General features: G+C 38.1%; 1 protein-coding gene and 1 pseudogene across 1 annotated transcript in view; one reads left to right on the forward strand and one right to left on the reverse strand.

Moving 5' to 3' along the window:
- LOC132509635 (cytochrome b5 type B) overlaps nt 1–23944 on the forward strand; it is a 32536-nt gene extending 8592 nt beyond the window's left edge. The window contains exons 2-5 of the mRNA XM_060130891.1: nt 6907–7035; nt 7572–7601; nt 17098–17126; nt 20105–23944. Coding sequence (XP_059986874.1) covers nt 6907–7035; nt 7572–7601; nt 17098–17126; nt 20105–20195 — 279 coding nt within the window. The 3' untranslated portion in view covers nt 20196–23944. The remainder of the gene's footprint in view (nt 1–6906; nt 7036–7571; nt 7602–17097; nt 17127–20104) is intronic.
- On the reverse strand, nt 3194–6399 carry LOC132510158 (ER membrane protein complex subunit 3-like; annotated as a pseudogene).
- Nucleotides 23945–24456: the final 512 nt, after the last annotated feature.

The following is a 24456-nucleotide window of genomic DNA, read 5'->3' on the forward strand; positions in this document are numbered from 1 at the left end:
GTCTCCACCTGTTGGCTTTTGTGAACAATACTACAGTGAACAATGGCATACAAGTGTCTGTTTGAGTCTTTGTTTCCAGTTCATTTGGATATATACCTAGCAGTGAAATTGCTGGGTCGTATGCTAATTATATTATAATTAGCTTTTTGAAGACACTCCAAACTGTTTTCCACAGCAGCTGTACCATTTTACATTCCCACCAGCAATGGATGAGGGTTCTAACTTCTTCATGGAACACTTGTAATTTTTCTGTTTTTCAGTCATAGCCATCCTAGCAGGTGTAAACTGGTATCTTTTTGTGGTTCAATTTGCATTTCCCTAATGACTAATGATGTTAAGCATCCTTTCATGTGCTTATTCGTTCTCTGTATCTTCTTGGGAGAAACGACTATTCAAGTTTTTTGCCCATTTTTAAATTGGATTGTTTGTCTTTTTGTTAAGTTAGATTTCTTTATATATTATGGATATTAATCCTTGATTAGATATGTGACTTGCAAATATTTTCTCCCATTCAGTAGGTTGTCTTTTCACTTTCTTGATAATGTCCTCTGGCATTTTGATGGAGTAAGCCCTTCCATATCAGCAGTTACTTTCAATGTAAATGGATTAAACTCTCCAGTCAAAAGACAGAGATTGGCAGAATGGATAAAAATACGTGGTCTAACTATATGCCATCTGTAGGAGACTCACTTTAGATTCAGAGACACTAATAGGTTGAAAGTGAAAGAATGGAATCATATTCCATGCAAATAGTAACAAAATAAGAGTAGAGGTGGCTATAATAATATTAGATGAAAGAGATATTAAATCAAAAAAAAGCTTTTAATGGGCATAGAGTTGTTTTGTTTTGGCCATACCCTGTGATTTGCGGGATCTTAGTTCCCTGACCAGGGCTCGAACCCATGCCCCCTGCATTGGGAGCACAGAGGCTTTTTAAAAAATAATTAATTAATTAATTTTTTGGGCTGTGTTGGGTCTCTGTTGCTGTGCGTGTGCTTTCTCTAGTTGTGGCAAGCAGGGGCTACACTTCGTTGCGGTACGTGGGCTTTTTATTGCGGTGGCTTCTCTTGTTGCAGAACATGGGCTCTAGGCATGTGGGCTTTAGTAGTTGCAGCATGCAGGCTCAGCAGTTGTGGTGCAGGGGCCTAGTTGCTCTGCGGCACGTGGGATCTTCCCAGACCAGGGATTGAACCCATATCCCCCGCACCGGCAGGCAGATTCTTAATCACTGCACCACCAGGGAAGTCCTGGGAGCAAGGAGTCTTAGTCACTGGACTGCCAGGAAGTCCCCATAGAGTTTTAGTTTTACAAGACAAAAAGTTCTGAAATAGATGGTGCTGGTGGTTGCACTGTTTTACATTCCCAGGGTTATAATTTCTTATGTCCAAATCAACACTTGTTATTTTCTGGTTTTTTGATGATAGATATCCTAATGGGTGGGAGGTGGTATTTCATTGTGGTTTTGATTTGCATTTCCCCAGTGACTACTGATGTTGAGCATCTCTTCATATGCTTGTTGGTCATTTGTGTGTCATCTTCAGAGAAATGTCTATTCAACTCTTCTGCCCATTGTATAATCAGGTTATTTGATTTGTTGTTGAATTTTAGGAGTTCTTCATATACTCTGGATATTAACCCCTTATGATTTACATATCTTTTGTTCTGTTGGTTGTCTTTTCACTGTTGATTGTGTCCTTTGATGTATAAAACTTTTTAAGTTTGATATAATCCCATTTGTCAACTTTTGCTTTTGTTGCTTTTGCTTTTGATGTCATATCCAAGAAAGTATCACTAAGTCCAATGTCATAAAAGATTTTCCCCTAATTTTATAGTTTTGGGTCTTATGTTTAGGTCTTTAATCCATTAAGAGTTCATTTTTGTATGCGATGTAAGTTAAGGGTCCATCTTCACTCTTTTGCATGTGAATAGTCAGTTTTCCCAGTACTATTTGTTGAAGCGACTGTCCTTTCCCTGTTGAGTGGTCCTGGCACCCTTGTCAAAGATCATTTGACTATACCTAGAGTATACGCAAAGGCAGTTGTGTCTGTGGTATTTTGGAACTTATTTTCCCACTATTTATATATTCCTAAAATTTAGCCATATGGTGTCACTCTAGTAAGTGACCACATTTGGATAACCACCATCTAGGACATTATAACATCCTGGAACTTCTCCTTGTAGACCCTCCCAATCACTGCCTCCTTCCTCATTCCCAGAGGTACTAGCTCTCTTGACTTTAACACTATAGATTCATTTTGCCCTTTTCCTTTCTTTTCTTTTCTTTCTTTTTTTTTTGGCAGCACCGTGTGGCATGCAGGATCTTAGTTCCAACCAGGGATTGAATCTGTGCTCGCTGCATTGGGAGCTCGGAGTCTTAACCACTGGACCACCAGGGAAATCCCTCGTTTTGAACTTTTTACAAATGAGTGTCACAGTATATATTGTTTTGTGTCTGGCATCTTTGGTTCAATATATTATATTCTTTTGTGCATATTGCAGTGCCTCATTCTTTTTCATAGCTGATTAGGATTCTATTGTATGATTATACCTCAGTTTATTTATATTCTCCTTATGGATATTGGGTTGTTTCAGGTTTAGGGTCATAATGAATAATGATGCTATGATCATTTGTGTGTGTGTATAAGTTCATATATGTATACACATTTCTCTAGTATATACTTAGGGAATTGATTTTATTTTTTTAGAATGAAATTTTTATTGAGATAACAAGATTCATATGCAGTTATAAAAGAAATAATAGAGAGATCCTTTGTACTTTTTACCCATTTCCTTGTACTGGTAAAATTTTGCACAACTGTAGTTGTACAAAACAACTCAAGATATTGATACTGATACAATCCACAGATATTATTCTGATTTCCCCAGTTTTGATTACAGTACTCAACATGCAAATTACATTTAACTGTTGGTATAGAATGGCACACTGCCACTTCCCTAGGACATTTAATTCAGACAGAATTATCCCTGGGCACCCGTTATCTTTGTATCTGCCAGCAATTGCTCTTCCTTCTTATAACAATATGTAAACTCTCATATCCAGAATAACTGGGTCTTTAGTTCAACTGAGTGGTTACATACAGTACAGAACCACTGATTTCTTTTTTTTCCCCTGGTGGATTTGATATATTCTGAGATCCAGATCAAGAATCTCCCATATTTAACCTATCTTTGGTCATCCTGAAGGCACTTGAGAATCCAGCAGTATATCAGGGTCATCAGCTTTCCCTGGACAGTATTAAGAGATATAGAAGGTTTGCTAAGTCTGTCCTGGTCCTGAGTATTCACTCTGAAAAAGAGTTTATTTGAATAAAGTTTTGACACATTTGCTCTTTATGTCATTCTGTAGGCTCAAAATGAACAATACAGAGACTTCTTTTGCTCATACATAGTTTCTAAATTTTCAGTAATGAAAATTATTAGTTTTTTAAAGGAAGTTATAAAAATACTAGCACATAAGTTAAGCATAAAAATACAGGGTATTCGGATCCCAAGAAAACGGGAGTTTACTGTGGTCTAGAAGTCAGGCTGATTGCACATGATAATTAGTTATAATTGGCAATGTTTCTTCCAAAGGTTGAATTTTTGCTAAGTTTTTATATATTATCACTAGCTTGAGTTTCCCCCCTTCTCTGCCTTTCATTTCTACAGGCACCAGAAGGAAATTTAAAAACATTTAAAAGATAGCTCTTTCCTTATAAGTCACCCAGCACACAGGCCTCGTTTCTTCTAGTTTCAAACATAAAAAAGAACCTGGGTCAGACAAGAATGATCCTTGTTGCATACGCACCAGTTCATGCATTTTCCTTTTTATTCTGTGAGTCTCCAGTGCAAACAAAAGTTAAAAGGTTAAGGACTACTCCAAGTTCCCAACAGCTAATCCCTGGTTGACCTTCAAAAAGAGGTCTTTAGGGCTTCCCTGGTGGCACAGTGGTTGAGAGTCCGCCTGCCGATGCAGGGGACGCGGGTTCGTGCCCCGGTGCAGGAAGATCCCACGTGCCGCGGAGCGGCTGGGCCTGTGAGCCATGGCCGCTGAGCCTGCGCGTCCGGAGCCTGTGCTCTGCAACGGGAGAGGCCACAACAGTGAGAGGCCTGCGTACCGCACACACACACAAAAAAAGAGGTCCGTAATTCATTTTTGAATATGCCTTCCAAGTGGAGGCGTTTGGCCATGTGCTCCTCTTTGCATCACCTGGTGCCCTCTGGTGATCTGTTAGCTCCAAAACTTTTCACTTTGTCTTGAAAGCTTTCTTGGTATCTGTGGTGGGCATGGCCATGGCTGCTGCAGTCATCTGTGTCTCCATCATTCCTGATTGGTCATTGGCATTATCCCACATTTGGAGAGTGAATGCTCTGAAGCCCAAATACACAGCAGAAGTACCAGGATGCAGCTATTAATAATGGGTAGTTCGATTCCTTTCTGTAGCATAAGCTTACATAGGGTCATTGGAAATAGCACTTTGTGATAAAGCCTAAGAATGTCATGTTGATCCATCCACCAATAAGAATCACAGTGAGGACATTTGTGACATTCTCTTTCATCACATCTGTGAGCATCGTGGGATCAGTTGTAGGAGAAGGTGGTATTATTTTCCTTTTTTTTTTTTTGAAAACTCCATCCTCTGGGTTGTTGAAGTAATATTTTTATGTCAAGGACTGTTTGGGAATATAATTTCCATTTTCCCTGAGGACTGTGCTTTGAATTAATTAATTAATTTCAGATATTTGCTCCTGGTTGAGCTTCTTGTCACTCTGCAGTAGGATAGACACCTAGTGGCGGATCACACCCCCAGGTGATGATAAAGATGGGTTGGACCACCCAGGCTCATGTTGGAGTTGAGCAGCCCACTGAGAGCCAGTCCGACCAGGGTCACGGGGCTTCTCCTCCCTGGGGCACTGGGGCTCCTCTCGGGATTCTCCTCAGGGACTTCTCCTGTCCTGCAGCCTGGGCATTATCTTGGCTCAGGGCTGGCCTGGGCTCTGCTGTGGCCTCAGGCCTAGTGCATTGCCTCTGGTGCTATTTGATTTTAAATAATGTCTGAAGTTTATAGAGTTCTAAAACAGTAACGAAGGGTTCCCTGAAATATTTTTGCTTGCTCTAAACCATCTGTATTAAGACCACATTTTGGAGTGAGAGTTATTTTACTGAACCCTTTTTTTTGACCACTCTGACCCTCCTTGGCCTCTATGAAAAATAAAAAGCAGGCTATAAAACAGTATATACCATATGAACTTATTTTTATGAAGACACAAAACCTTTCATCACTGCCTAGTACATTAAATTGTAAGTACTCAATAAAAATTGAAGCATAATAATTGAAATGATTGAATGGACAGGAAAAACAGTTGTATGTACCAAAATGTTAACTAACTGTACTTATTTCTGTTATAAAGCTGTAGTTGATTCCTTATTCTTTTTTTCCCCATACAGTAGGAAAAAAAAGTATAAAAGAGTTGCTTATTTATTTCTTTATGATGGGAGATTGGTGAAAATGAAAATACTTTGTAGTTGTAGAAAGAGCTATGTAGGGAGTCATAAACTCAGCCATTCTCTGGAATATCTCAAACCACTAAGACATTTTGTTATCCTTTTACTCTGAAAAGGCAGCATAATAGTTGGGATGTGTCATAAGGAAAAGATGTCGTCCATAGTTTAGGTACATAGAGCAAGTTGGGACGCAGTTCCAAAAATAATAGCTTACCAGGGCTGAGAGGGTTCAGATGTAACAACAGATGAGTGGCAGCTGTCTAACTCTTGCTTCAAAACAGCATGCTTAATGCTGGGGTGGGAGACCCATCACTGGGTGGAGACCTTTTAGGAGCCAAAAATAGAAGTTTCCTTATCCTCACAGAGCTCAGAGGCAAGTGACTGACTGGGAGGTTACACTTAGAGTTTTTGTGCTTCTGTTGAATTCATCTTTAAAATAGGGATGATAATATTATTCCTGCTTAAAAGGTTGTTATAAAAAGTAACTACTTAAAAGCATTACTTGATATTCCAAAAATATAAATCTATATATGTCTAATAGTGTAAATTCTAAACTTGCTAGTTGTAAGTAAATGTTTATTGAGTGTTTAAGTCAGGGACTGTGCTAAATGCAATTTTTAAAAAATTATTTTCTGAGTAGGTAATACTGTACTTGCGAAACCAATTTCGGTAGGGTGTACAGTGAAAAGTCTTCCTTGCACCTGTCTCCCAGCCACCAGGTTCCCTTAAATGTTTCCGGAGAGATTTTATGCATATGCATGCATATGTGTATCTGCTTTTTAAAATGATAGATGGTAGCACATTATACTAACTATACCTTTCTCTTGTTGAGTACAGAGTATTTCCTATCCTTATCTCATATAGTACTCACAATAGTAAAGATAGGTACTCATATTGTCTCCATTTTACAAATAAGGAAACAAAGACATCTCAATTTCTTAATAACTTATCCAAGGTATATAGCATGTAAGTTATAGATAGAATCTACTTTCTAGGTATAGAGGCAATTATGTTGGTATTATTTATTTATTTAGCTTTAAAGTTTGAAACCATTTCAAACTTACAGAAAAGTTGCAGGAATAGAATAATATTCTTTCTTTGGCTTTCCTAACCTTGATATTTTTGGAGGTCACAGCTTGTCGTTTCATAGAATCTCTCTCAATTTGCGATTGTCCTAGGTTTCCTCACAGTTAAACCCACATTATGCATTTTTGGCCAAAAGACACAGGAGTTCCGTGTGTTCTCCCCATTGCATCCTGTCATGGGGTATGCAGTGCTGATTCGTCCCATTGCTGCCATTAAAGGGAGAAAGGGGAAAAGAGGAGAGGCGAGGAGGAAGTAGCTTACATTAGTTAGCTTTTCAGACAGCCCTCTCTTCAGTAAATATCTTTTCCTTGTAGCATCCTGGCGGAGAAGAGGTTCTGCTGGAACAAGCTGGTGGAGATGCAACTGAAAGTTTTGAAGATGTAGGCCACTCCTCTGATGCCAGAGAAATGCTCAAACAGTACTATATTGGTGATGTGCATCCGGTAAGAATTAGCTGAGCTCTAGGAGTGCTTGTAGAGAGAGGAAGCTATCCAACAGCCACAGATCATGATGAGGGAATGAGTTACTAAAATGGAAATTCGTTCAACCCAGCCATTAGGCTAAATTTTCTCCAAAATCATCTAGCCTTACTGTGCTAAGATAGAGCTTCTTGTCTGTAAATCAACACATATAGTGTCTATGAAAAGGAACTGATTTTGGAGGTGGGATTATTTTTGATTGATTTTTTTGTAATGCAGTTAATATCTCTACCTAAAATAGTAGTTTGGTCTTGCAAATTCATTGCTAAAAGTGGTAACCATGGACTTTTAAAACCATACCATTCTAACAAGGGACCCTGATGCGCTCAGAGTCAGGGGTGCAGGGGTGGGGGAGTGGGCAGTACCCTTCTGTAGACCCTGGCATCTCCCAGGGAATTACTACCAGAGTGTAGTCTCATGTTCCAAAGTTAGAAATAAGCAGGTAATGAGAGTTCGTTTAGATGTGTCTTAAAATATTATTTGTTTTCCTCTTTAAACAGAATGACCTTAAACCTAGAAGTGATGGCAAGGTAAGAAGTCCTCTGTTTCTCTTGTGTCTTTCAAGTGTTTATATTTCTATTTACTCAAATAAAATTGCTTTTTTTTTTTAAATGTATTGTAACAAGAGAAGTGTTTACTTTTCCCCCAAACAAAAATCCTGTTTTTCAGGAATTTGGACTCAGTACCATCTCAGGAAAAAAGAATAGCTGAGTCTTGAACAGTAGGAACGTTTTGTTCATGCTTCTATTCGCTTTTCTAAAAAACTGAAACTCTAAAGCCATGCCCCATATTGCTTTGAAAGAAATTAGTTTATAGGTTCAGTTGTAGAAAAGTATTTCTTATTCTTACATTTAATAGTATAGATGATAATAATTGCTTCTGTGTTGGAAAAAGAATTGGAAGGTCGGTTTACTCTTGCAAGTCTTAGAATGAGTTGTAGACTGGAACAATTGAGTAACTGACTGGAACAGGCCTTTCTGTCCCTATTCCCCTATGGTGTAGGCTCAAATAGGCCTACACACCCTTCCCATTCACACAGTGATACGACAAAAACAAAAGATTAAATATTTGAAAACCTTAATGTGTACTGCATAATGTACCAGGAAGAAAATATGAAAGCCTTTTTGCTTCCCACAAGCTGGATGGTTCATCTCCCTTATTCCCCCACTTTTTTCTCGCTATTTTCCTTGACTTCCCCTACCCTCTAATTTAAAGGGACAGCAGTTAGTTGTCACCCAGAACATCATGGAGGCAATGCTCTTTCCTTTTTTCCTCTTAGCTTCTTGCTTCCCTTTCCTCATTGAGCTGGTATTACTGAACTCATATGACAGAGCAATTAAAGTTGGCCTATACACAAGAATTCTTTCAGTTCAAGAGATTGCTTGATGGTATCTGCCACCTGTTGCTCTGCCATCCAGAGTGCCTGTGTAAATTAACGCTTCCGTCTTGCTGCACTCTGCTACTCTGAACTGTTGAATTGTTTATGAAGGGGGCATGAAATAGTTCCTTAAATGCTTTGTGAGCACTGTTGGTTTGTTTGTCCTCCCCTCCTAACACATGTACTATCCATTCTTGAATCTTCACTTGTGTAATTAAGGTAAAATTTGAACTAAGCATGGCTTGTTTGGTATATTGAACATGTCCAGAAACGATTGCTTTCAGAGGTCAACATTTGATTCAAGGGATGTTCCCATTTGTACAAGAGATGCACCTTGTATCCAGGAGGCATAACCCACTTCTGCACAGCACTGTGAGAACACCCATTATATTTAAGACAAATAAAATTGTGGGGGAGTTATAATGTCTAGAAGTCTACAAATTGCTTCTTGTTGCTATTTTTTTTCCTTGGTAGTATAGTATGTAGTTAAGACCATTCTTAGGAATGGAGAGCAGTGTTTTTCAAATTCTATTCCTTGTACCACCTGTATTGTAATCTCTTGGCATGTTTTCTGAAATGCATATTTCCTGGGCTGCCATTACTACTACTGATTCATGATCTCTGGAGGTGGGAATTTGCACTTAACGTAACCCAGATAGCCAAGCACCAGACTGTGCTGAATGACATGCCCATCTTTTCATTTAAAAACTTAGGGAACTTTAGTTCTCTTCTGTGGAAAGCACTGTCTGCCTTCTATATATAGGCCAAAGAATTAACTAGAGATGTCTCAGATAAATTGAAACTGTTGAGCCTTGGACTTTTTGTAAGAAATAAAGAAAAAGAAATCCTTTTAGCTGGTGAGATTTGGTGAAATTCTCTAAAAATTCAGAAGTCTCCAAATGTAGTTTGGCCCCAGCCTGGCTTAAAGAGTGCTTAAAGGCAGTGTTTTCAAGGCTGTTTTTATCATGTCTGCTATACCCAAAGGATAGTCTCCATTAAATAGAGAGTTTGATTATTGAGTGTTTCCAGTCACACTGCTGTACTTCAGGCAGATCCAAGACCACCTACATAGGTTGTCATAGAGCTATAGTCCAGCCTGATTTTAGTTCCAGGAACAAATTCTTGATCCTCCACATTTATTTCTTACATGGGTTTTAAAGAGGCACTTCTGTGTCTAGGCTGCAGGTGTCTCTTTTCTCAATTTTTTTTTTTTTTTTTTTTTTTTTTTGCGGTACGCGGACCTCTCACTGTTGTGGCCTCTCCCGTTGCGGAGCACAGGCTCCGGACGCACAGGCTCAGCGGCCATGGCTCACGGGCCCAGCCGCTCTGCGGCATGTGGGATCTTCCCTGACCGGGGCACGAACCCGCGTCCCCTGCATCGGTAGGGGGACTCTCAACCACTGCACCACCAGGGAAGCCCTCAATTTTGTTTTACATTCACCATGAAGAAGTACATGTAAAGTTCATTTCATTAATACTTTCCTTTCTTTCGGTTAAGGTTTCAGAACCTCTGTGAGGAAGTGATTTTTTTTTAATGCCTAATGTCTTCTGCCTTATGCGACAGAGTTTTCATTTTCATTCTTCCTTTATTTTTCTGCTTCTCTCCTCCCTCCACAGCTCCAAGCTCCATGTCTCTTCCCTGCCTGAAACTACCTCTCTACCCCCTCAAAAAAACTTTTTTTAAAAAAGCACCCAAAACATGCTATTCTAGAGTGTAAATCAGAAACTTTCCCAGTATTTTGGAAACTACCTTTCATACTGCTTTTGCTATGACATGAGTAAATAAATAATTGATGGTCACCTTGTTTCCTCGTTAGATGGATAATGCCTGGGGTTCAAGACCCTGAAATGTTTGTTACAATACTAAAACTTAAAAGCTTAAAAACTACAGATCTGGCAACAGATGTTTTTCTTACCTGCTTCAGTCAAAGATAACTAACTAGAATTAAAAAACCTTTTTGTCTCTAAATCTCTTCCTGGCTGGATTAGTCCCCATGCTGAGAGCCATCAGTCTTCCATTCATACTTAACACTTTTCTGGTCTGCTTTGAGTTATGGAAACTCACCTTAGAAACAGTGTTTTCTGTGCCAGTTTGCCTGCCTGCCTACTGTGCTAAAGTAACCTAGACACATTTGTGGTCCATGAGGTCTCTCTTTGGATTATGGGTTTACTTCTTGGTTAACATTTTTATCACTCAGTCTACCTTCAGCTCAGGAGATAAGGAACATACAAATGCTAACCTGACTTAAAAAAGTGGCACCATTTCATTCATTTATTCAATAGATATTATCTAGGTGACAGTTCAACTGCTTCACTGGTCAAATCTCATTACGGTGCATAGACCCAATAACCTGACCATTTTTCCATTTAACTTTTTTGAATGGGTAGTTTGTGGTGTACGTGGTTAAAAATTCAAATAGTACAAAAAAGTGTACTATAAAAATGACTGCCATCGGGCTTCCCTGGTGGCGCAGTGGTTGAGAGTCCGCCTGCCGATGCAGGGGACACGGGTTCATGCCCCGGTCCGGGAGGATCCCACATGCTGCAGAGCGGCTGGGCCCGTGAGCCATGGCCGCGGAGCCTGCGCGTCCGGAGCCTGTGCTCCACAGCGGCAGAGGCCACAACAGTGAGAGGCCCGGGTAATGCAAACAAAACAAAACAAAACAAAACAAACAAACAAACAAAACAAAACAAAAATGACTGCCATCGCCAACTCTGTCTCCCAGTTCCCCTTCTCCTGAGGTAACCAGCTACCATTTTCTTGTTTACTCTTCCAAAGAGATTCTGTGCATACATAAATATAAATAGGTGGATGGATGGATAGATAGACTGATTGATCAGTAGACAGACCAACCATCCCTTGCTTTAAAAATCTCATAGGTGCTATTCTGCCCCTTCTTTCTACTAAAAAATTTTATCTTAGTGATTGTTCCTTATCCATTTATAAAGATCTCTCTCATTCTCTTTAATACTTAGTATTCCATAGACAAAAGCTTTGATGAGATGACATTTGCTATAACAGGATTTGATCTGTTTCTTTTTTTTAAGGAAGTAAGATTGTCTCTATAAAGGCTTAACATGGTTTTGTTTGTTTGTTTGTTTGTTTTTTTGGTTGTGTTGGGTCTTCGTTGCTGCACATGGGCTTTCTGTATTTGTGGCAAACAGGGGCTACTCTTCATTGCGGTGGCTTCTCGTTGAGGAGCACGGGCTCTAGGCACGCAGGCTTCAGCAGTTGTGGCACACAGGCTCAGTAGTTGTGGCTCATGGGCTCTAGAGCGCAGGCTCAGTAGTTGTGGCACACGGGCTTAGTTGCTACGTGGCATGTGGGATCTTCCCGGACCAGGGGTCGAACCCGCGTCCCCTGCATTGGCAGGCGGATTCTTAACCACTGCGCCACCAGGGAAGTCCCTTAACATGTTTCTTAAACTTCATTTTTTAACTTAAAAAATTTAACTTTTGAAATTTAGTAAACTCCATCTATGTTAGATTTATAACTTGCATTTATAACTTGCAACTTTATAATTTATAACTTGCATTTAAAGGCAGATACATTTTTTTCTCCCAGATGCTACAGACTTCTGTTATACAGTTTTCTATTACACGTACGTAAAGTATTATACATACATAACATTCAGTTTACCTTCTCTTTTGTGGGAGGGAAACTAAAAAGAATGCATGCTTTATAGTTATGTAATGTAATTAGTTGGTTGCATCATACTAAAAATTTCCTTTTAAGAATTGTTAAATATTCCTATCATATCTACAACCTAATTTATTAACGTTTAAAATGGGTATGCAGGTGCCCTTTAGATGAGTAGTGCTTACTATTTACCAAAGAATTTTGTATGATGGTTTCATTGTTGCCTGTTTTTTTTTCCCCTAACATTTGTATTTTGTAACGTAATCTTTTGAAATAAAGCATAGAATGTAATGGCAGGATCACTCTTGAAAGACAAAATACCCTTTCTGAGGAATCTGAAGGCTTAGTGTCTTCTTGTAATGCTTTATTGAGAAATGATGTGTAGTTTTGGCAAAGCAAGATGTCAGAAGGACAAGGTAACATCTTTTGCAAGTCAGCCCTCCAATGTTATAACAAGTTTTTCACTTCTTAGGTCCCAGTAGAAATTAGTGTCTGAGTGTTTTAATTTTTTTTCTTCAGTGATGTCTTATGTATCTTATAATGGGTTCTTGAGAGAGTTGTATAGAAATTTGTTTCAGCAGGTGTTTTTCATCTTTGAATTTGCCCTTATGTACAGGGAAATATTACTTATATGACTGGGCTGACTCTAGGGATTTATGCTTTACAAGACAGTAATTGTTAAACTGTATTCTCATCTAGAAAGCAATTTTAGTACATTAGAGCGTCATGAGAAGGCTGTCCTCAACATCCACACCACATGGCCATGAAAATATTGAAATCATATACTTTCAAAACTCAGACTTTTTAGGTTGTATGATGAACCTAAAACTAAAATTTTTGTAGTGTTAGCTAATGTTACACAGTCCATTGTATTATGGGGGGAAAGTCCTTTGCAGTAGTGTTTGAAGCCCAAAGTTCCCAAGTTGTTTTTCATAAGTTTCTGGCCACGTAGAAACCAAATTATTCTAAATAAAAAGCTGCAAAAACTACCAGACCACCCAAATACTCACTGAATTTGCTGAAGGTGTCCTATGGTTTAAAATCCACTTTTCCAATTTTAAGTACTTGGAATCCTCTTGGAATGGCTAACATTCAATTTAGGAATTAAAACATAAGCTTCTTATATACCTTATATTTCCCTTTTATTTAAACCTCTGAAAGTCTAAGTATAAACTGTTTAGGCTGAAGATACACGTAACTCTCTGTCTATATGTTTGAATGCATCAGAACTATAATTTTGGCACATTGCTTCCTACGTTTATGTTCTGGTGACAAAGTACACCATTCCTTAAGCATGTGTTCTCCTCCCATGTTTTTTTCATAAACAGGGTTCATAGTGAAATCACCCCCCACTAACCCCCAAATCCCTTCCCATATGTTTGCCAATTATGACATTTCTTTGTCATTCTTTTAACCACATCAGAGAGGGTTGGTACTCACGGCACACTGTCTCGGAAGAGTATCTGGAAGAACACACCTTTATGTACGTGCTGAAACATAGAAACATCTCTGTGTGGTTGTGCTCCTTCAGTCTTCCTTCTTGGATGTGGGAGAATGGTATTAACATCTCTCTAATCTTTAAAAGTCTGCTCTTGTAGGTTTTGCTAAAATGCCCTTGGGTCGGAAAATTGTGTTGAGTTAATTGGATATGACTTTAGAATTCAGGTTCATCTGATTTGAGCCTTTCAGTTCATAGGTGAGGAAACTGATTGAGGATATTAGACATAATTTCAGTTATAATCAGCTTTAATAAAAAGGTTACTCAAATATCATGAAATATTTCCTCTTGTTCTACAAAGTCCATGTTTAGTATTCGTATGTATATAAATATATTTATTTACTTATTTATTTTATGACGGAATTAAAGGCTTAATGAATCTTGAACTTTAGGAACCACTGTATTTAAACAGTTAATTTCTGTTAATTTTAGACTAAAATCAGAGTAGACTTAAAGCAATCTGGTTGTTTGGAATTGGATTCCAGACTCATTGGAGAATAAAGAAGCATGCATATTAATCACTTGGTAAGGCTTTTGGTAGAATTCTGGATTTGAACTGCTCTCTTATAACTAAAATCATATAGTATTGCAATTACTACTATACATGCCAAAGATGGAGAGCAGTCACTTCTCCTGACCAATCTTGCATGTAAATTAAAATGTGGGCAAGAACATAACCAGCCAAGATATGCCTGAACACCCACAGGGGTAAATTAAAGTCAATCATAAACTGTAGGAATTTCACCTAAGCATCTGTTAGATGCAGCACAGAGCTCTGGAGTGGAAATGAGAACGGGGGAGCTGTACACGGAGAGAATGGAAGGGTGAAGATGAAGGAAGGTTTTGTGTTAATAGAACCCTTTTCTTCTTAATTTTGTTAAATTAAAAATAACTTATTTGGCTTCTTTCCAAACTTGGCCAAGACACTTGGCTACAAGAGCAGTGCCTTAAAAAACTCTTTCATTTATAGCTGATTAAAAGTGGAGTCACTTTGGCATTTATTTGGCTCTTCGTATTCTAAAGAGGATAAGCTTCCTTCTCTTTTCTTTCCTAGATTGCTCTTAAAACAGGGGTTGAGGTACTTAGTTAAAAGAAAGAGAGGGAGGGAGGGAGGCAGGGAGGAAGGAAGGAAGGAAACCATGTATATTTTAAAATTTTTATTGCTTATTACGAACTATTACAGTTTCAGTATATTATGGTCTTGATTCGTCTGGCCTCTCTCTCCCCCTCTCTTTCTTCTCTCTCTTGCTTACTGCGTTGTCTGAGGCTCACTGTAGTTAGCACACACCAGTGCTTTTGGTTGTAAAAGAGGCTAAAAACTTTGAAATCTAGAGAATCCATTTATATGAACTAACCGATTTAATGTGGTTATAGATTAAACATCACAATACATATATTACTCCGTTTCGCTTTCACGTAAGCCTTTCAGATTACCTCCGCTTTTTTTTTTTAAATACTAAGTCTACATTTTTTTGTTCCATAAATCATTGGTATATGTGTGGATAAAGAAAGCATAAAAGACCGTGGAATTTTCTTGATAGAATTCAATTATTTCTTGGCTACTGTAGTGGAATATTTAAAAAGGCAACGTTGGGCTTCCCTGGTGGCACAGTGGTTGAGAACCCGCCTGCCAATGCAGGGGACACGGGTTCGAGCCCTGGTCCAGGAAGACCCCACATGCCATGGAGCAACTAAGTCCCTGCGCCACAACTACTGAGCCTGTGCTCTAGAGCCTGCGTACCACAACTACTGAGCCCGTGTGCATAGCCCATGCTCCACAACAAGAGAAGCCACTGCAATGAGAAGCCTCTGCACTGCAATGAAGAGTAGTCCCCGCTCGCCACAACTAGAGAAAAGCCCGCGTGCAGCAACAAAGACCCAACACAGCCAAAAATAAATAAACTAATTAATTAGTTTTTTTTTAAAAAGCTTTAAAAAGACAATGTTGTAAAAAAAAAAAAAAAGGCAACGTTGTAAGTGAGATGCACACACAACCGTCATTACCATCCCAGCCTTCCAAATCTGCAAAACACTTGCTGTATTTCTCAAAGATTGACCGTAACATGTTTTAGCTAGCCTGACTCATTCTATTCAAGGAGAAATGTCCCAGATTGTTAACAACGGGGTCTCAAAGAAGTGTAGTAGTATATTAATAGGATTTATCTAAAACTTTTTATTAGAAGTTTTACTTGCCTGTAGGCGATTTCTTTCAGGTTTGGGGCATGTGTTCATTTGCATGACAATGTTTTGGGTATATGAAATTAAAATTTATCTCATGGTCTGCTCTAAAATATCTAGGCCAGTATGTATGTAGGGTTTTTGGGAATCTTGGAGGTTACTGAAATCTGTAGTTATGTGTGCATACCCTGGCATATTATTGCATATTGGCAAAGATGATCTTTTGGGCAGCAGTAACTTATGCTAATGGGTTATTGTCCTCTGGCAGTAAGTTAGCAGGCTTTTTTGTACTATATAGCTAATTAATGAAATCCATAACTTCATTTGATATTTACATAAAGTGAATTTTAAAATTTAGTATCAGCTTTATTAAGGTATAATTCACATGCCATCCAGTTCACCTATTTAAGATGTATAAGTCAAGGGTTTTTAGTATATTCAGAGCTGCGCAACCATAATCACAAATTAATTTTGGAACATTTTCATCACTCCAAAAAGAAACCACGTAACCTTTAGCAGTCATTTTCCATTTCCCTCCAGCTCCTCTTCTCCCAGCCCTAGGAAACCACTAATCTACTCTTCTGCCTCTCGGTTTGCCTATTCTGAACATTTCATGTAAATGGACTTTATATAATACATGGTCTTTAGTTTCTTTCAGTTCACGTAACATTTAAGGTTCATCAGTGTTGTCGCATGTATAAGTACCTTGTTACTTGTTACTGCCAGATTTTTGTTTTTAAGTTTATTTTGGTATTTTCTTTCCCCTAACTCCATTCTTGGTGTTTTCATTGTGAAATAAGCCCTAAGGTCTCTAATCGTAACTATTACGATTTCAGAGAGTAAACCAGTTCACTTCTCTAAGCCACAAAACAGTCATCTGCATGCTTTTGAGCATTTCCCAGTTGATCTCTATGTTACAAGACAGGAGTTTTTATTTTTTAACAGTGTTTTCACAAAATGTCATCTTAGCTACAGCCAGTGGCAAGCCACAGTGAACCAGGCTTACCATTGTGACTGCAAATTAGTTCATTGCAATATAGTTTGTACCAGTGGCTTTTTTTGTTTGTTTGTTTGTTTTTTACAAATAAAAAGAGTTTAGGTCATATTTCTCTATGCTTTCATTAGTGGTTCTTTACTAGGGAATACCTGTATATTATCAGAAAAAGAATTCCTAGTCCTCCCATCACATATGGATTTGTAAACATCAAATTGCATGAAAGATGAAGTTCTGTTATTAGCTTCAGAGTTTGCATGACTATTCGAGAAGATTTGTATACTCTATGTTAATCTTGTTTGTTTGTTTGTTTGTTTTTGACTATGCATCTTCTTCAGGACCCTCCGAAAAATAATACGTGCAAAAGGTTGGTATTCCCTTAATAGATTTCCTTATGCTCAACATACTGTGTGGCAAAGAGGTTCTTCCATAAATATACATATGTAACATAACTTAGAGTACAGTTTGACAGCTCATTCTTTTTTGGTCAAAATTATTACAAATTCAGTAGTTCCTTTGCTTTAGAAAAATTAATTTTTACAGTTTTAGTCATCTGAGTAATCTCAAAAAAGTTCTTGCCTTGAGTAATTTTTAAATGTTGTTGTGACATAAATTAGAATCACATGTAGTAAGAGGTAAGTATGCATGGACAAGTGCTACTGTTAATTCAGGCCCACAGTCTCCGTAGCTCAGCCAAGCTATGCAACTTCCATTAAAAACTTAATCTCAAAAAAAACCCAAAAAACTTAATCTCATTTAATCCTCACAACCACTCTGCACCTACCTTACATATTATAAATGTAATAATAAATGTAAAAATGTATTATTACATTTTACAGAAGAAAAAAATTGTGTATTGCAGTCATGTTCAGGAATGTGTGCTTCCTCAAAGGTTTACTTATCCCTTGCAGTAATGTTACTAACACAGTAGAATTAGCCCTGAAAGGTATACGTTTGTCATCCCTTAAGTGTCTCTGCTTGAGATAAGTGTAGAATCCTTGGCTTGTAAAAATTTATAGAGATTATATAGAGCTGTTTTATCTTTCTGAGATCCCACTTAAAGCATTTCATAGAGAGAGAGAAAATGTGTCTTTTTTTCCCATAAAAGTACCATGTCTTTTTTGTTTGAGGTGATGGACAGAATATTTTTAAAAAGTGGAAATTAAAGGAAACTGTTAGTAAATTCAGCTTTCTTAATATTAAGGATTTATGCTCATCCAAAAGCTCCATAAAGAATTTTGAAAATACAGGCCATAAACTTGCAGTAGACTTACACTACACTTAAAACTGACTAAAAATTACTATGTAGAATACATGAATAATTTTTACAAATCAATTAAAAAATAACTTAGTAGAATATGAGAAAAAGACTTAAACACCTTACAGAAGAGGAAGCACAAATATAAGCATATGGGGAAAAAAAGGTTTAATTTCATTTGTCATCAGAGAGATGCAGATTAAAATCATAGGGTATATTTCACACCTGCCAGATTGGTGAAAATTTTTAAAAATTCTAAAAATAAGAGGCGTTGTTTAGGAAGTGTATTACCAATAATCTTAGGCCCTCTTTAGGGTCTTAGGGAGACGTAAATGGGTACAGTCCCTGTGGAAAACAATTTGACATTATCAAGTAAATTTGACAATATAATAACTTCTGACCCAGCAGTTGCATTTCTAGGGATATATACATACTCAAGAGAAATGTGTGTACAAGTATACCAGTGAACACGTACTAGAATGCTCACAGCAACATTATTCAAGATATTAAAATATTGGAAACAACCCAAATAACTATTCATTAGTAAAATGAATGAATTCATTCTGGGATATTCATATAGTGGAATACTTCAAAGCAATAAAAATAACTGAGTCACAACTACGTGCAATAACCTGAATAAATCTGAATGAAGAGAGTTCTGTATTATGGCCAGGAAGTTGTTGAATCTGTATCTCCTTTGGTGCAGTATAGGTGCATTTCCTCTGGTTCTGTTCTCAGTGGCCGTAAAGTTACAAAGGATTATATGAGGATTGGTGGTCAACCATTCTCAGTCTTGTGCACTGAAGACTTTATCTTCCGTGTTTTGAACTCTTTTGTCCCTTGTGGCTGCTCTGGAAGATATCTGAATTCATTACTCTCCTGGGGAGATTACTTTTTAAGTTTCCCTGTGCCATATTGCTGTTGTACATACTGACCAACTTGCTTGTGTCTTTAAACAAAGCTACCTGGCTGACGTTCTAAACTTGTCCAGAACAGCTTTCTGCCATACTTAAATGTACAAAGTGCTAGGCATGTTTAGGCAAAGAGAATCATTTTTATTATTGAACCTCAGCTGGCTTTTTGGGCTTCAAAGCCTTTTAATACCTAGACTGCATATGTCATACGTGGAGGGGCAGCCAGGTCATTTGGATCATGGAAGAATTATACCTTAAAACTAGCAGAGCTAATAAGCTCTGTTAGAGAAGAAGGATCTTTTCAGCTGTGTGGCTTGCGGGATCTTAGTTCTCCAACCAGGGATTGAACCTGGGCCACCGCAGTGAAAGCGCAGAGTCTTAACCGCTGGACTGTCAAGGGAATCCCCAGGAAGGATTATTTTAAGGAGAATAATGACTGTCCTGAAACTCTGAGGAAAGTTTTTTACAGGACTTTTTAAGCCAACTACCATTTATTTAACTTTATTAGAACTATCAGTATGTTGTGTGTGTGCATGTGTGTGTGTCCTTATTAGTGTCTGAACTTAAGTAGGGATTAAGAGGATGGGAATCAGGATAGGAATCAGACTGCTTGACCAACTTCCCTTTGTGATTTTGGGTGCAAAGCTTGTATTTCATATATAAAATGAGAATAATAATACCTATTTCATAGGATTGTTGTGAGAATTAAATTTTAAAAATACATGTGGGGCAGATATAATATTCAACAGTTGTATCATTGGTTCTAAATTTATAATTATATACATAAAATGGTACTTTTTCATGCTCAAAGATGTTAATTGTAGAATATGTGAAAAAGCATAAAGAAAAATTTAAACTCTCCATAATCCTGTAACCCAGAAATAACCACTTTATGTCTTTGTGAAAATATATATACTGAGGTGTGTATGTATATATATTTTTGGTATTACACCATACATTCCATTTTTAATCCTTTTAAAATTATTGTTTAACTTCAATCCAGATCTTTGGATTTTTTTATTTCCCCAAATAAAATTCTTTGCTATAAAAATATTAAAATGTGAAAAATGTTTAAAATATTAAAATGTGAATGTTGAAAGATAGGGTACATTTGATATGAAATGTTCACAATTTTATTGCTTCTCCCCCCTACCCTCCCCCCCAAACGTCTAGCTACTGGTCGTATTGGATCTTCCCCATCGTAGGTGCTATTCTCTTAGGTTTTCTGTATCGTTACTACATGGCGGAGAGCAAGTCCTCCTGAGGAGACCTTGTTGAAGTCTGGAAAGCACATCTACTTGGGAGTGAGAACTAGACACTTGTTTGGAGGCTGCAGCGGTGCCCTCTTCTCGAATCCTGCCAATTGTATTCTTCTCCCTCGGACCCCAGACTGTTGGCCAGACATCCGCCTCAGCCCTGGGGCCAGTGTCCAAGTCATTTCTCAGAGCCTTACTCTCAAAGCACCTGCTCATTGTGTCCCTGCCTTTGTTTCCTCTCTTTACTCTTTTCCACGAGCACCTTTATGTTTCAGAACTTTCTTTTATATTTATAGTCTACGAATTCTAGTGACATTGCCCTTTGGTAAAATTGCCTGCTTCCCAATACTTTGAATGCACATTAGACATACTTAACAGGGCATCACACTCTGGTTTTGAAGCTTTTCTTTTTCCCTTTTTCTTCTAAGTAAATGTTATTTTAAAAATTATGACTTAATTATCATAAGAGGTTTAATTCATGAAGTCAGGTTGCACACCTGCGACTTAAAACACAACTGCAGAATGATCTTGTTCCTTGTTTTTATTTGTTAAAACTGAGTGTAGCAGGGAGCCCTTGCCACCTCCTAAGGCCACCAAATGGTGCTGGGCAGAACTCTGCTTCCCATTTGTTTATGGGGAGTGGAGAGAAACAGGGAGAGGAAGAGATGAATTGGGGTGATAGAGTGAATTCACAGTAATCTTTCTTTTGAAAAATATTGAAAAACACTACTTTTAGGACAGGAGTTTAGAAAAAGCACCAAAAACTTTATCCTTTACTTTGGCACCAGTTCCTAGCCATCTTTTTTCTTTTCTTTTTTTTTTTTAAACCCCTTACCATCTTGTATTGGTAAAATATAAATTTATAAGTATGTGTTTAGAGCTTTACAGTTTTGTTGAAGGATTTTGCTCTCTTTTTGTTTATCAACTGGCAATTTTTTATTCCCCTTTTTACAGAAGAGACTCCAAATTGATCAAAGGTACAGTATTTAATCTTCTGTTTGCCCCAGTAAAATAACTCCCGTGGTAAAGCGGCATTCAGAGGGGGTAGATCGGGACAAGAGAATGTTTTCCATTTCATGTGTATTTTACCTCCATGGCTCCAATTTGTAGTTTTGTTGTTTTTTCCATTGAGAATAAAAAACTGGTAGTTTTTTTTTTTTTTCTCAGATGACTGTTTCATTGAGGAGAAGGTTATTATTTAGAGTTATGTTACTGTTTCTCCTTGGTTCGGACTTTCTCTGGTGTATCTGACTGCTTTTTTCCCCCCCGTGGAAGCACCTGAGGAGGCCGTCCACTGGGAGTTTTCTGCCGACAACTGTGGTGATTTTTCTTCCCATCCTTTGAGGATGACCAGTCTACTCTGAGCCATCGTCACATGCAGCAGGAAGCAGCGTGGTCCAGGAGGGACCATGGGCACTGCTCTGTATCCTCCCCTATTCCTGCTTGCCAGGCACTTGACAGGACAGGAAGCTACACAGCACACCAGTGTCTGCCCATGCAAACTATTTAAGAAAAAGTTCAACCCAGGTCTTGTATCCTGTGATTTAGCAGTTGAGTGAATTCACAATTTGTAAAAATCATGTTAACCTGCTAATCGCACACTTGGTTATGACATTATGGAGAAATTTTAGGGGCTTTCTGGCTGACTTTTATATGTCAGGGATATGGGTAAATTTTTTAAACATATCTTTTTTTTTTTTTGATGTGGCCCATCTTTTAAAGTCTTTATTGAATTTGTTACAATATTGCTTCTGTTTTATGTTTTGGTTTTTTGGCCACAAGGCATGTGGGATCTTGGCTCCCCGACCAGGGATCCAACCTGCACCCCCTGCATTGGAAGGTGAAGCCTCAACCACTGGACCGCCAGGGAAGTCCCTAAAACTTATATCTTTAGAAAATGTTTTGTATGTATTATAAGATGCCAGTGTAAGACAATTTTTTGAAAGAAAAATCTTTGGTTATTGTGTAACAGAGGTGGTGTGACTTGATGCTCCTCCAGGAAGGCAAGGAAGGGTTGCCTTGAATAAGAATTGATATATAATTGCTGTAATCATTAAGTTGCATGATCACATGGGCCCACACTGGGGTAGAAAAGAAGAACAAAGGAGTATTGAGGAGCTGGAAAGGGAACATTCAAGCTAAAACTAAGCCAGAAGATAACTTGGGTCAATTAAAAGTGCGTTGGCAGTCCCCAAAATTGAATGAAAAACATCTGGCTTAGAAGAAATGTTAAAGAACGATATTCTTAAGTAAAATTTGTGTTTTTTTGATATTTTTAGGGTAAAGACCAATGCAAAAGGTATGTTTTTCTATTTCATATTGGTTGTCTTTTCCTGTTTATATCTGGACTTGTTTTTGTTCAGAGCCAGAGGAAAAGATTTTCAGACTTTGTCTCAACCATCCATGAAATCCATCCAATACCCAGGGCTTCTTTTGATCTCCTGCTAATATCATGTCACTTTGTATTATAAAAACCACTTTTGGGTCCATTTACTATTATTCTGCTGCCTACATAAACAACCAGGTAGAGCTTGTGTGAGTTTGCAGAGGTTTTTTTCTAAACAATAAAGTAATATAGTATGTTAACCGAATCCATCAAAAAGCACTTTTGTTTTAAGAAGTAGACAGGAATTCTCGAAACAGTTTCGACATTGGTGGGTCGTGAAAACCCCTCTGGAGAGACAGCGGAGCCAGTCCCTGTTGGCCAGCCGGGCCTCCTAGGATGTCTCTGGGGTGTTTGGTTGTTTATTCCCAAGGAAGGCTCACTGCTGCTGCTCACCATACTGTACACATAATGGCTGGAGAGCACAAGAGGAGGAGATGAGGGGAAATTAGTGCCCCCAAAATAGGGATGTTAGTGCTGGGTCCCAAAATTTCCCGCCCCTGTCTCTCAGGAATTGGTTTTGGTTTCCAAATGACTTACATTTGTAAAGACAGGAACGTGGTATGGATAAAGTTTATACTGTGTTTAGTTCTAATTTGACCACTTAAGCAGCAACAAAAATGCATTGGAACCTATAATTTGAGCCGTAAAGTTCTTTCAACCATTGTCACAAATCCACATGTTGTGAAATAAGAATATTGTTGAGTATATACTCAGTTCCCAAGTGAAGCAGTGAAAAATGCTTTACAGGCCAGATATATCATTACTTACATAGTATCTCATGCTTAAAATCTTAACTGATGCCTATCTGATTAAATTCCATTTTAGAAATGCAGAACTTTAATGTTCATTACTTCCTTTTCCAGGAGGAATGGATTCAGACATGTCTGAACAGGAGATTGATCTTTTTTTTTTTTCTTTTCTTTTTTTAACCATCTCGTTCTTTTGCCAAATACCACAGAAGTAATGGGAAGTTTAGTCACATTTGATGGTTGTGCCCTGGAAGAGCTTGGGTTTAGAATTTGTGGGGGTGATCTCAAAGGGAGGTTTCAAGCAGCAGAGAGGTATTTGTCAAGTCACCTACCCTACATCTAGCATCCCACTCATGAATTTTAGGAGCTGCTTTGTGCCTACACCTATATTCTACATTTGCTATTTAGGCAAAACATTATTATGATTATTTAATTTCCTTTTGACTTTACCCTCTGAGCAAGTAATATTAACATTCCTTTTGTGTATTCAGTAATGAAGTTTGTTTACCTATTTTATTTCAGCATATTTTGAACAAAGATCTTTGTCTCTTTCTGCTGGAATGTGCACACAGTGAATGTTTGTTAGAACTACACACAATAAAGATACTGTTTTCCTTTTCTCTCCCTGACTACAGTTATTTTTTTTTTTTACATTTATTTAGCTTTGCTCTTATATTTTATTTTTTGGCTGCGTTGGGTCTTCGTTGCTGTGTGCAGGCTTTCTCTAGTTGTGGCGAGTGGGAGCTACTGTTCGTTGCAGTGCACAGGCTTCTCATTGTGGTGGCTTCTTTTGTTGCAGAGCACCGGCTCTAGGCGCGCGAGCTTCAGTAGTTGTGACACGTGGGCTCAGTAGTTGTGGCTCGTGGGCTCTATAGTGCAGGCTCCATAGTTGTAGCACACGGGCTTAGTTGCTCCACGGCATGTGGGATAGTCCTGGACCAGGGCTAGAACCCGTGTCCCCTACATTGACAGGCGGATTCTTAACAACTTTGCCACCAGGGAAATCCCTACAGTTATTTAAAAAAAAAAAATTTTTTTTTTTTTTTAAGTAGAAATGTTGGTCCTGTAATTCTCAGGTGTTCTGGAAGAAAAGAATTTGAGAAGCATAAAAGTCACCTGTATCTATGCTACTAC

Source organism: Lagenorhynchus albirostris, chromosome 19, assembly GCF_949774975.1.
Source record: "Lagenorhynchus albirostris chromosome 19, mLagAlb1.1, whole genome shotgun sequence".
Taxonomy (NCBI): domain Eukaryota; kingdom Metazoa; phylum Chordata; class Mammalia; order Artiodactyla; family Delphinidae; genus Lagenorhynchus; species Lagenorhynchus albirostris.